General features: G+C 37.1%; 1 protein-coding gene across 1 annotated transcript in view; it reads left to right on the plus strand.

The window, feature by feature from the left end:
- adcy8 (adenylate cyclase 8 (brain)) overlaps nt 1-13,149 on the plus strand; it is a 141,068-nt gene that overhangs the window by 103,237 nt on the left and 24,682 nt on the right. Inside the window, exon 12 of the mRNA XM_015378322.1 lies at nt 1,799-1,877. Coding sequence (XP_015233808.1) covers nt 1,799-1,877 — 79 coding nt within the window. The remainder of the gene's footprint in view (nt 1-1,798; nt 1,878-13,149) is intronic.

The raw sequence follows: 13,149 nt of genomic DNA on the forward strand, positions 1-13,149 counted from the left end.
GTCCACGAGCCACAGCTCCGCTTATGTTTATTTAATGGGCTCTATGCACAGCTCCACTACCTTCTGAATTTAAGGCAGCTACTTTATTTCCTGTCTTATATTACTGGACGAACTGATTAATGTCTGGCCAGTTACTTAGGTCATACACACCTGGATTAATCAGTGCATCCAATCATGAAAGACAGGAAACAAAGGAGCTGCATTAAATTCAGAAAGTAGTGGAGCTGTGCATAGAGCCCATTAAATAAACATTTTGAACTTTCCTACTGACTGTCTCTCCTTGAATACTGGGTCCACCTGTCCTCGGTTCATGACACACAAATACAGTTTCTTCCTTTAGGTTGTCTCTTTTTTTTTATATATCTATACTTTTAATGTTGTCATGTTGAGCAACATAGAACCAAAATCAAATTCCTTGTTTGCTTACACAGACCCGGGGAATAAAGCTGATTCTGATTTTGAATTAAAGAGGGCAAACAATAGACCCTTTTGAGGAACCCCTGTGAAGGCTGGTTTTGTTTCTTAGTGTTTCTTCCAAGGAAACAAATAAATTCTACTCTATAAAGATAGACTTTATAATATTTTAAAATTATATATTCTCGTCTTATGCTCTACCCTGAGAGATAATGTAAAGTTTGCACAAAAATATTTCATCTGGGATTCAACCCGAATACTTTCATAAATAAATCCTTACCATTGCACCACTGTTTAAAACCCAAACACAATATTTAAATCTGCACCTAGACAGTCAACAATTTTATCACAGTACAAGACTTCCATTTTAAGTTGCTAGAAAAAAGCTTCTTTCCCTAATGTTTCCACTGTAAAGAAGGAAAAACTCACCAGGCTGGGGCAATGGAAGTCTGGATATGCGTTCTGCCAGCACAGAGTTTATATCTGAAACAAAAGAATCAAAACAAAACAGCGCAAATCAAAACAACTCATAAAATATTCATTTAATGAATCCTTTTCATTCACTCATCTCATTTACTCCCAGGACTAGAAGAGCCCTTTTGCTTTCCATCAATATTGTTTTTGCTTTGTTATCGATCAACATAATTCAAATTGCAATTGCCAATATTTGTGGCAGTTCAAGCGTGACATTAGGTACAGCATAAAACCTTCATTGTAATCTTGATTTACTCAATGATGCATAAAAATCCCAAAGTTTCTGCAGCAGCATGTTTGTGTTTTTATGGACACCAGCAAGTTTGAGCTCTAAGTTTTGTTTTCAGCCTCTTTACAAAAATAAAAAAATACTTCAAAGGATTTATTACTGTCACAAAGTGATCCCCCGTGCTGAAAACAAATCATGTGCTATTTTTCACTTGTTATGTGAGTTTGGCTCTTAACTCTGGAAAATGCCTGAAGCAGCATCTCTACATCTCTCTGAGCCGATAATCCTCAGTGATTCCCTGCAAAGTTTCGGAGATGAAAAAAAACATGTTAGTTTGAAGTTTTTCATAAGATTATGACTCCTCTCTTGTGTGTATCCTGTTACATGTTGCTGATGTTTTGACTTAAAGCAAGTTGGTCTGAAGTTTTTCTCTGAACACTTAAAAGGAATGCATGCTTTTAATATCAAAAGAAATTAGATTGTATTATCAATTACATTTCATTTTTAATTTCAGTCAAAACACAACAGGAAAATAGAAACAAAGCCATGATATATTTACAGGCCATTTATTTGCCTTTAGTTTCTGATTTCTCTTTGTGCTTCACTGCGATAAAAGAAAAAAAAAAGAACAATACAAAAATTAACACAATAAGCAGCTTCTTTTCTTTTCTCGTCCATCAGGAACTTCTTGGGAACCAAAGAGACGTCTTTGCTCCTGATGGCCATGTTCCTTCTCGCCGTGTTTTACCATGGTCAGCAGGTAAGACCAAACACTCTTTGTTTAGTTTGTTAATCAATTAATATCTATTTCACTAAAATATTCTTAGCATAGATACAAATGTTTCTTATTTGCAATGATTTTATTAGACTTTTTCAGGTCTGTTTCACTTCAGATAAAGATCTTCTTAAGGTCATCGTTATACCCCATTTACCGTAGACGAACACCCTGCTACTGTGAAATAAATGAGCCCCTATGTAATGGTCCTTGCAGGGTCTTGATGTCTTCTGAGGCATAATAACAGAGCATAGCAGGCCCTTCATTACGCCTGATATACCGAATAGATGGTTAGGGGTTTTTTGTGCATTATCTTTGTGGCTGCATATCCATGATGTGGGGTTTGCATGTGCAGACATGGTTTGGTCTCTGAGAAATCGAAGCCACTCAGGCCTGATGTCTCAGCTACATGATACCCATGACGGTAATGCTGCACAACCTCGGAGTGCATGGCTGCATCTTAATTTGATGCGGGAAAGGGTGGAGCAAATAAAGGGCTTCTTTGGGAAATGGTAAAATGCAAGAGAATAATCAATAAGGCGAGTATTAACAGTGTAGCATCGTATTATACCAGATATATTTTCTTCAGTTTAAAAAAATATCTGGGTCTGTACCTGATGTGTCTATGGCCATTTTTTGCACTTTGTGATATATCCCTAATCCTAAACACAGCGAACAAACGAGCTCCCTACTAACAAGCTCAATTTATGTTGAGCCCTGCTAATGGCCATCATGTGATTTGAGTATGATGGCGGTCAGACACATGTCAAGCTAGCCTTTTCATGACCTGTTTTCACAGTGATCCACTCAAAAAATACTCCTCCTAGACAATCTGGGATTCTGATTTCTTTGGCACATTTCTTCTTCTATGCTACAGTCATTTATAGAGGTCAATTTTTAATTGTTGCATAAGAGAAACAGATGTGAAATAAAAAACTAGTGAAATGCATTTTAATTGCATTGCAGCTGATTCTATCACAAAAAGCCAAAGTGCACTGTCATAACAGTTTTTAAGGCAAAATACATGACAAACATGGATATCCAGTCCATGTGTGCAGTTGTGCTAGAAAGTTTACATACCCTCCCATTAAAGAAAAGGATAAATTCACAAGAGTAATTCTAATAACAGAAAACTGAAAAAATTAATTTACCAAATTATATTTAAGGGAAATAAAAAATTGATTTTGAATATTATTGCCCTAACCTTGATGGAAATGCAACAAGTCAGGTTTGAGAAATGTTTTTTATGGTTCTTAAAGTAGCACCTGAGGAATAAAGGTTCATCGTAGCTTTGGCTCAATGGTTAATTGAATTATAAAATCCTAGTTTTTGGGTGTGGAGCAAAGTTAAATGAAATTGTTAATGTGAAGCAGCTGAGATGGAGAACTTGTCTCCCCCAGCACATTGCCTGAAGAAGTGATTACACATGGTAAGGAAGGGTTTTAAATAAGCAGCAAATGAATTCATTTGTCTTTGTGAACTTGACTCAATAATCAATCCGGTTTCATCAGTTTCACGCGATTCTCTCCATTCTGTTGCATTAACTGAGGTACCCTGCACCACAACAAGTTCACTTTGACAATAAACTTCTTGGGCTGAAACATCCCTGTTTCCAAACTAAATTAAAGTCAGTCAATTTATTTTCCTTGCTGACTCTCCTACTGCGCTGCACCTAATTGGAAATAAAAAAAGCTTTAATTATTGCACAAATGAGTAGATTTGCCCGACCATTAAATTAAAAAACATAGAGTAATTGCACACTTTATTTAACAATTAAAAGTTTCATCATTATATCAGTAATGATGGAGATGGCTGAGTCATACATATTGTAGGTATGAAGATCAGCAAAAAGGATTTATAATACAGAAGTATCAGCCTACTAAAACATTTGTGCTGTTCACTGCTTGGTCAGAGCTTATTTTGTACAAGTTACTTTATGACTGTGGAGCAAATGAGGCCAGTCAGTAGCTTGGGTCTGCTGACTGCCATTAAGTCCTCATCTCATCTTCCTCTCGACAGCTCTCCATAGAATCTTTTTTTTTTGTGGGGTTAAAGCAAGGGCGTAGGTTTGATTTCAACTTTGGTAGGGACACTATTCTTCAGTTTCATTGGTCCTTTGCAAAAAATATGCATGCTCTTTTTTATGCTTAATGTGAGCTTCAGGGCTCATTTTGTTTAAAGAGAACAGCAGCATTTCTTGCTACATTAATACAAATCTTATAAGCACTACATGCTCTAGATGCTGTTTATCAATATTTAAAGCATCACTGGCTCTGATGAATGTGGAATTATGACTTTTTCCACTTTGAAAAGGATTGCATTTAAATTTACCTGCTACTAAGACAGTGTCTGTTTAACCAAATATAGTCTATAATATGTGGATTTATCCTGTGTTTTCTTCTGAAGATAGAGAATTGTGCAGAGGTAAACAGAGGTAAACCCCACTCTTATTTTTTTTTATATGCTCTCTCTGGATCATGCAAAATAATACATTCAAGGGACAGCAAATAAATGTATTATATTTACATGTGCACTGGAACTAGAAGAGGAACTGACACAGAGTATTTAAAGTATTAAAATTAGAAGTTGTACATCTGGGCTGTAGTTACTCTGTGTAGCTAATTTCATGTATTTTATCTATGGCTGAAACAATCATAATAACAAATTATTTAAATAATCGTGAACTAATTTAGTAATTGATTAATCGTTAACTGGAATATAGGGCCACTAAAATGTGCCTTTAGCCGACAGAGCGACCCACTTAGAGCAGGAATTATACCAAGATTGTAAAAAAAATATTAGCATTTAAGAAGTAAAAAAAAAATAGTTTTTGTCTGTCAATATTCTCCATCCAGAACTCCTCCAAAGGAAATGTTTAAACGTTTCTGTTTCACCTGTTTTCATTTCATAAAATATCTTCTTCAAGGAGCCTTTGGCTATCTGATTAAAATATAAAATAAAATAAATCCTAACGTTGTTAACTTACATTTCTCAAGTTCCACAAATCAAAAAACTCTCTCCTGCTTCTTTACAGAACTCCAATCAGAAGCTTTCGCCTGTTTTAGCGTAGATAATATTTTTTTTAATTTGGACTATTTTCGTAGCCCAATATTAATTTATTTTAACGTCTTTTTTTTCGCGCTCCAAGCACCCGCCCGCGCGCACATACAGACTAGAAAACATGCAATCAGAAAGAGAGAAGGCGGAACTTAAGGCAGAATAATCAGAGAGTTAAACCCGCGCAGCACAGTTGATGCGCTGCTATGTGAAAGGGACAGGAAAGAGCAGGCAGCTGCAGCTACCAGGCAGAGAAGCTGTGAGAGGAAAAGAAGCGGCTGCTGTATAGTAAATTATAAACATGTTGTTTACATCCAATTATTGGTAGGGACAAATAGGTCCTTCCAAAATTTTGGTAGGGACATGTCCCTATGGGCCCTATGCAAACCTACGCCCATGGGTTAAAGTCATACCAGTCCAGCATGCAGATAAACCAGGTTTTGGCTTCTTTAGCAGAGTGGACGGCAGCCAAAATTACTGAAAAATAAAGTCTGCATCTTCATAAAGCCTAACACTAATGGTGGGATGCTAATACCACCACCTCCTTGCTCTCAATATCAATCCCTAATAAGTCCAAGAATTTTTAGTTTAACAAACAATAAGAAGAAACACATAAGATATAAAATTGAAACATTATATGTGAATATTCTGTACCAACAGCAGTAACGGAAATCTTTGTAGACTGCTATCTAGCACAAAATTCTCAACTTATTCACAGGGTATTAATAAACCAAAACCTATTGGTAATATAGTACTATTTCTCTGCTACAGTTTGGGTCGTATACATGACTCCTGTGTCACATCCAATCTCTCCTCGCATTCAGAGCCCATAAACATTCTCTCTGTGACCCATTATTTGTGGGGATGAGAGATTGCAGCGACGATCATCTATGCACCCATGCCAAAGCTGTCCTACCAGTTTCTAGTGATGTTACAGTACTTTCCGGACTATAAGCTACTACTTTTTTCCAAGCACTGAGAAACTACACAGGAAGATTATATAAAGCAGACAGAACAAAGACTGGACTAATGAGCTGACAGGGAACAGGTGTGGATGGAAGCGTCTAGATCAGGCATCCCCAAGGTCAGTCCTTGAGGGCCGCTGTCCTGCAGGTTTAAGAGGTGTCTCTGCTCCAGCACAGGTGATTTACATTGAAAGCTGATTAACAGTCTTTTGCTGAACTGCAATCATCAGAATCAGCTGTGCTAAAGCAGACAAACCTCTAAAAATCTGCAGGACAGTGGCCCTCAAGGACCAACTTTGGGGATGCCTGATCTAGAAGGAAGCCAAGAGGAAAGGAAACAAACACAAGGGGGCAACAGAGAGTAACTCAAGGAATACAAAAGCACTCAAATTTTTTTTTTCATTAACATGTTTTGACATTTATTCGCCACATTATTGCTGTTGAACCAATGAGGTGTCTAAGCTGCAAGACGCAAGCTAACGGGAGCTAGCATTCTTCTTCATTCCCATTCTAAGGGGGGGTATGTAGAGCTCCCCCTACAGGCCTGGTGGGGCACAGCTCTATAGATATCAGCGGCTTATAAGCCAGTGCAGTTTATATCTGTCTGTTTCCAGTTTTTTTTTTTAAACATACTGGGTGTGGTTTATCGTGAGGTGCGCTCTATAGTCGGAAAAAACTGTTTTTTTATGTATAAATGTTCCATAAAATCTCTGGCAGCTGCATTTTTTCTCTTCCAAGCTCGATCTTTTGAATTCCACCAAAGTCTGTTATGAAATATTAACTATTACCAAGGCTTGAGGCTTGGACAGAATTTAAGAATGGCACATTCAACATCTTAATGTAATAAAAAATACATTTGAGCCCCATCCCTAGAGGACAGTAAAATGGCTGTTGGTGTTAAGATATAAAAACAAGTAAGCACTGTTTAGGAAAATTTATTATTGATGTACATACAAAAAAATGGACGTTAATTAAACTCCTGAAAAAATCACAGGAACATTAAATGACAAGGAAAACACATGCTTTGCAGTTATCAGAATATTTAGGCGGAGCAGCTGTGAGGAATTAAAGAATAAATCCTAAAGAAATCTTAATTTCAGTTATAAAATGTCCACAAATGTCTTACTTCCCCTTGTCTCTATAGCCACATTCTCAATTTAGCCTTCCTTTACCTCAGAACAAATACATCTCCAGCAGGTGCGTTTTCCTAAAAGAGGACTGTGAGTCTTTTATTGATATCCGTGTCGCTGCATCTCCAAGCATGTTAAAACCATTTGACCTCCCTATATCTAGATTACATTTTCTCATGCTTCAATTGCTAGAACTGGTTGAGTGGATTGGCTGTGTTGGTTACTCCAGTGACATAATAATAGGAGCTGATCATGAGCATGAACATAATGTTAATGCTTGACACTTCTATTGATTTTGTTTGAATTGCTTTTTACCTGGGTCAAATGATTATGTACATCTGCTAAGTCTTTATTGAAATACGAAGTGTTTGCAAAAGCTGTAAATCTTCATTTAATTTTCAGTTCAGTTTATTTATATAGCGCCAATTCACAACATGTCATCTCACTTTACAGTTTACCAGATCATACAGTCAAATTGATTCAAAGTTTTCTATCTAAGGAAAACCAGTTGATTGCATCGACTCGTTGACTCAAAGGCAATCCCTCACACGTAGCTTGTAGTGACAGTGAAGAGGAAAAACTCCCTTTTAACAGGAAGTAACCTCCAGCAGAGCCAGGCTCAGTGCGAGCGGCCATCTTCCAAGGCCAAAACTTTTTACACACAAAGCTATAATTGGACATAAAATTATAAATGCATTCATATTCCTTGACCAAATCTTGTCCAATTGCACAATAACAATGGCACAATTCTGATCAGAACACCGACTGCTCTTTATGGAAGAATTGGTAGAGGTCACTTAAACTACTTGGTTTTACTGGCATGGACCCAACTTTAAGTACGGTCAATACATTTCCTAAAACACTGAGGTCAGGCCACTTTGAATAGCTTCAGGGTTGCTATGATCCATTAACTATCTAGATTTTGCTTTGAGGTTAAGAATTGGAAACTAGTTCAATCCAGCTTGATGGTGCCATCACCATGTATCACTGTTCTTGAAGCCTTTATGAAAATATATTCTCATTGTTTTAGCGGTAAAACCATTAGACATGTTCTAGAAGTACAACGTCAAGTTTAGTCCCATGGTTTAGTTTTAACAATTGACTGTGACTGACTCTACTGTACCATCATGAAGCAGAACCCATCCACTCACTGTTTTTGATGCCTCTTTTTCTTCTTATGTTTTATGGTGGTTGGCAAGCAACATTTGGTGTGTAATTGTGACCAACCGAAATGTCAACTCGCTGCTGAGAAGTTCTATGCTCGATATCAGCAATGGCATCACGTACATCACATTATTAATATTAGCATTAAGTACAATGATGCACAATAATACAACCAGCATTTATTATGTGGTTTTGAAATAATGTTATTTTCTGACAACAGATATGGCTTTTTAAGGTACAAGTCAGAAGGCCTCACTGAGTCATTTTGGTTTAAGTCATAGTGTTTCCTGAAGTATTGCTTAATATTTAAAACCCTTTTCTTTGTCATCTGAAAAAAGCAGATTGGTTAAGAAAATGTTTATATGCCAAAGTTTGAGGGTATGCTAGGTTACTACCAGTATTACCTGCAGACATCTTTAAGAAACATGGTCAAAAACCTCCAATATTCAGTAATGAGTTTTGATAAAAAGTTCCTTAAATGTTTTGAAAATATCAATCGCAGCCTTCCTGTAAGATCTGACTCCAGCCATGAAGATAGTGGGGGTCTATATCACAGATGCAAGTAGTGTGCAGAATCATAGAATATGGTTATTTGTGAGCTTGATGTAACAGATCTTCAAATATCAAAGTGTCCTGTGCGTGAATGCCATATTTCTTAGCTGCTCAACTCACCCTTCAGACAGGTGGCCATAAGATGGAGGCCTGCCTAAGAATAGAAATGATTGACCTGATTTTAATACACATAGCATGTTTTAATATAAGAGTAATTTCTTAATAGTGAGTATGGGTCAAAGGTTGGCTGAGTTATGCTTAAGGAAGGGTTTGGGTATTGATTAACAGGTCTGAACTTTACAAAAGTCCAGATCCATTAAGAAAAGGTTATAGATCTATTATATGCACAACATTGTATAACACATCTTTTAAGCATGTATTTTAGTGCTTTCATAAAACCTATTATTGAGGAGGAAGATTTAGCATTGCAGAAATTCAGCCATAAATACTTCAGATAAAGAGACTCTGTCTTTTTTGTTGTGGCATATTTTGGCATGAAGTTGACAGAACGAGGATGACTTATTTTCCACATCGTAAACAGGAATCAAAGCCCAAACAACTCAGTTTACTTTACAGGTCTGATGCGCTACATGAGCCATTTTCTTTCAGATGGAGTCAGGGTCGGCAGCCTGGAGGAAACTGCTATCACCCTGCTGCTTTCATGCTCTCTCTATGGCAACCTTTGATCATGCAGTTCAGCAGCTCAGCGTTGGTTTGAGATGGTGGGGAGGCAGACGTAATTGAAGGTCTTTTGTAGCCTCATGAAAGTAGAGAGGAGCCGTATTTGAAGTCATCCAGTGGCATACAGTATCGATTTTCCCTGGGTCAATTCGATCACTTGTTTGGCAAGCAAGAGACAATGACAGCTCACAGCACGAGCCCTTTGACACTCTCAGCTCTGAAAAGGTGTTGCATCAGGCAAAGAGACATAGTGCATATGAAAAGAGACTGGTTGCTCTTAGCTAAAAGGTTCATTTTGCAGAATTTAAACCAACTTCTCTCATTTCTAATAGTCAGAGCCTATATAATACAAAACAGTTTGTTCAAACACTGTGTAATTAAGTTATTCCCTCATCAAAATGGTTCATAAAGTGGGGTTTTGTTTGACATGTGCATCACTGAGTCATCTTCCTGAGTTCTGCTCTCTGAGCAACAGTCCCTCCGTGTCATGTTGGACATGTCTACAAAGAGATGATAGTACCTACTGTACCTCATCCAGGGAGCACCTATTTTGATTGCATTGCGCCTGCACATTGAAAAGACATGTACTATATGCAATCCGCCAGTGGTAATGTGAGGTCAAAGTTGAGATGAAGTATATGGGTAGGTCATTGGCGCAGTGACGGCAATTGTTCTCCTTTTGAACGGTTTCTGGTCATGAAAATATTTGCTCTGCGAGGTCTTACGCTGAATTCAAATTCAGAATCTTCTGTAGGTCAGATTCGGAGGCTGATTATGTCATAGCGGGGTGCTGAGGTCTGTTCGGATTGCAAGATCCCTCGTCTCACTTGGTGCCGAAGAGTGGTGAATAATTGGAAGTGCAGTTTCTTGTAATACAAGTAGGTGAATAGTTTCCTCTGAAATTAATGTAAATAGTTTTTTAAAAGTTTATTGAGTCGGATATGTGGCAGGTAATGTTTGATATATCAAAAGGTTTTTATCTGTTACTATGTTAATGGGTTTGGCTTTAAGGCCGTGTCCTTGGAGGATGTAGCCTTTAAAATCAAAAACACCCGTGGACTTTTTTCAGCCTTCAGAAGAAGTCATGAATTTGGCTGGACCCAGACAAGGAGGGGCCACTTTGCAATGAAAACAAGTGTCTGTTTTCCAATATTTCACATTAAAAGAAAAGGACCAAATATTTATGAATATTCCACAATGTTAAGCCAATATTTCATCATTTAAAGGCCACTAGTTTACTTTAAAATGCTTAAAGCATATATAGGCAGTTTAATGATTTAGACAGATTTTATACAAGTTTTTTTCTTGAAACATCCTTTTCTGGCATTTTGAAAAGCTTGAAATACTTGAGTTTTAAAAGAACAATACTTTTCATGTTTACATACAGCAAGTAACCTAACAGTTCTGTAGGATGGAGCTTTGACAAGCACCATTGTTGCAGTGACCATAAATGTCCAGTCAGATTGATATCTGGACACTTTTATGGCCATATTTTTTGGTTAATCTCCCTTTCCTGAGCAAAGCGGTCAATGCTATTTTCTCTTTGAAGCTGCACCATTATCAGATAAAACAAAGACCCAACCTTAGTCTTTGGAAAGCACTATCCTGCAACCTCTAATCAAATGAATGGTTCACTTACAGGCCTTTGAAGAACTGAATGACACGGTGATCGGGAAATTCACACATTTGTTTGGTGAAGGAAATTACCCAAACGTTGTGGGTTGGTGGGACTGGAATTAGACACCCCAGCTGTTAACCTGGGGTGACTGTAGAATTGTGGCTATTTTCCTTTGGGTAGTCATAAAAAGACAGCATCATATCCTAGTTGGAGGGTTTGGGGAATACTTGACAAACAGACCATGGTTTTTTAGATGTAAGGGTCAGGTGTATGACCATGTAGGCAGAACCACAGGGGACGTTACTCTCGCCATTACTTTTTACTCTATACACTTCTGACTTCCAGTACAAGACCGAGTCATGTCATCTTCAGAGATACTCAGATAACTATGCAGTTTTTTTGTGAATCAGAAATGGACAGAGAGCTGGGTAAAGGGAACTGGCTGACTACTTTGTTGCAGGGTTTTGAAGCACCCATCTGGTTCCTAAATGTGAACAAAACAAGGGTGATGATTTTATAAAGAAGAATTCTTTATTAGATGAACATTATTGACAACCCTTCAGAAGACTCTTAAACAACAGAGTGTCCTCAGTCAGAGGCTTCTTTACATCAGCCTTTTTCCAACAATTCTTTGAAAAACAAAAAAACAACAATTCTTTGAAAATATATATATATATAAATTAATTCCCTTTAGGATCAATGAAATATTTGTAATTTCAATTGAACTGAAGAGACAGCTTGTTGAGCTCTGCAGGCGGTGTCTTTTTTCCCCTCTACTTTCTCTGATGTGATACAGCCCATTTAGTTCAATTCATACGATTTTGTTTCATTTATTTTGTTTTTGTTTGTAGAAAACTGTGAACAGAAACTTTAGAAATGTTTAGGTGTGCTTTTTACAATTATAGCTAAACAACTTTTGTGTCGAGCATTCTGTAAACTGAGTTAAAAGTCTGCGACAGAGGTTTCTGTTGCATATGAAGTCCATGCCTCGCTAATCCATGCCTTGCAACAACAGCGAACAGAGCAGTACCTTCTCAACAAGCAAGGTTTTTGAAAAGTAGCCAATAACAGGCAGTTTAATTTCTGTGCGTTTTTCTAACCTTTAAAGTGACAAAAGTTGACACAAGCACACAGAGAGCTGAGGAGGATCATGCACACAGACTTGTTACATGGGGGGCCTCAGCATTTTATCTGCAGGCATAAAACATTCAAAATGCACATGGGGAATAGTTTACGGTACATGTGTGCATGATAAATAAATCTCCTTGTATGATTATTTATAACACTTGTGTCCTTTTGTGAGAATTATGACTTCATACAAGTCTATTTTTGATAGATAATGCAGAAAAAATGCACCAATTTGTAAACACCAGATGATCCAGATAGAAAGTCAGACTTGGAAAGTCAAAAAGCGATTCTGGCACAGTTCAAAGCGTTGATGACAAGTTTGATAGAGTCCTTGAAAAATCTAAGACTTACTTGTAATATATTGAGGATAATTTATTTTCCTCACTTTAAATTGTTTCAGCCTATTCAGAGGGAAAATGTTTGGTTTCAGATGTGGCAACGATCAAGAAATAAAATCATCTTTATTTAGCCTTGATCATTTTGACTGGGTGTAACAGTGTCTTGTAGTATATGTGGTAAGGAGACAAAAAATGGATTCTATTGTTTTTGAGTTGGAAGGGCAAAGAAGTTGTAAATTTGTTCAGTTGAAGATCCAGGAGGTTGCTCGTATAGGCATTCAGGTTGTTTGGCTGATTTAAAAAAAAATAATTGTTAAGAAATTTAGCAGACAATTTTGGATATTAAAGGTTTCCTCAAGTTAATTATTAGATAAATTACCCTGCGACATTTAAGGTTTTTGTTTTTTTTGCATGGCTTTCAAAATTATATCTATGTCGTTTTGTCAAACAAAGTAGCTGACTGTTTTAGATTAGCTCTGAGATGTCTTCTGTCAAATCTATTGCTGCTTTTTACTTCATCATCTTTGACAAATTCAAAAATTCATTATTGTAGCAGTTAGGCCAATAATAAACATCAGGAAGTAGCTGATATGTCTTACTGCAGGGGTCTGCAACCTTTCATAT

This window comes from Cyprinodon variegatus, unplaced genomic scaffold, assembly GCF_000732505.1.
Source record: "Cyprinodon variegatus isolate N-32 unplaced genomic scaffold, C_variegatus-1.0 Scaffold170, whole genome shotgun sequence".
Lineage (NCBI taxonomy): Eukaryota > Metazoa > Chordata > Actinopteri > Cyprinodontiformes > Cyprinodontidae > Cyprinodon > Cyprinodon variegatus.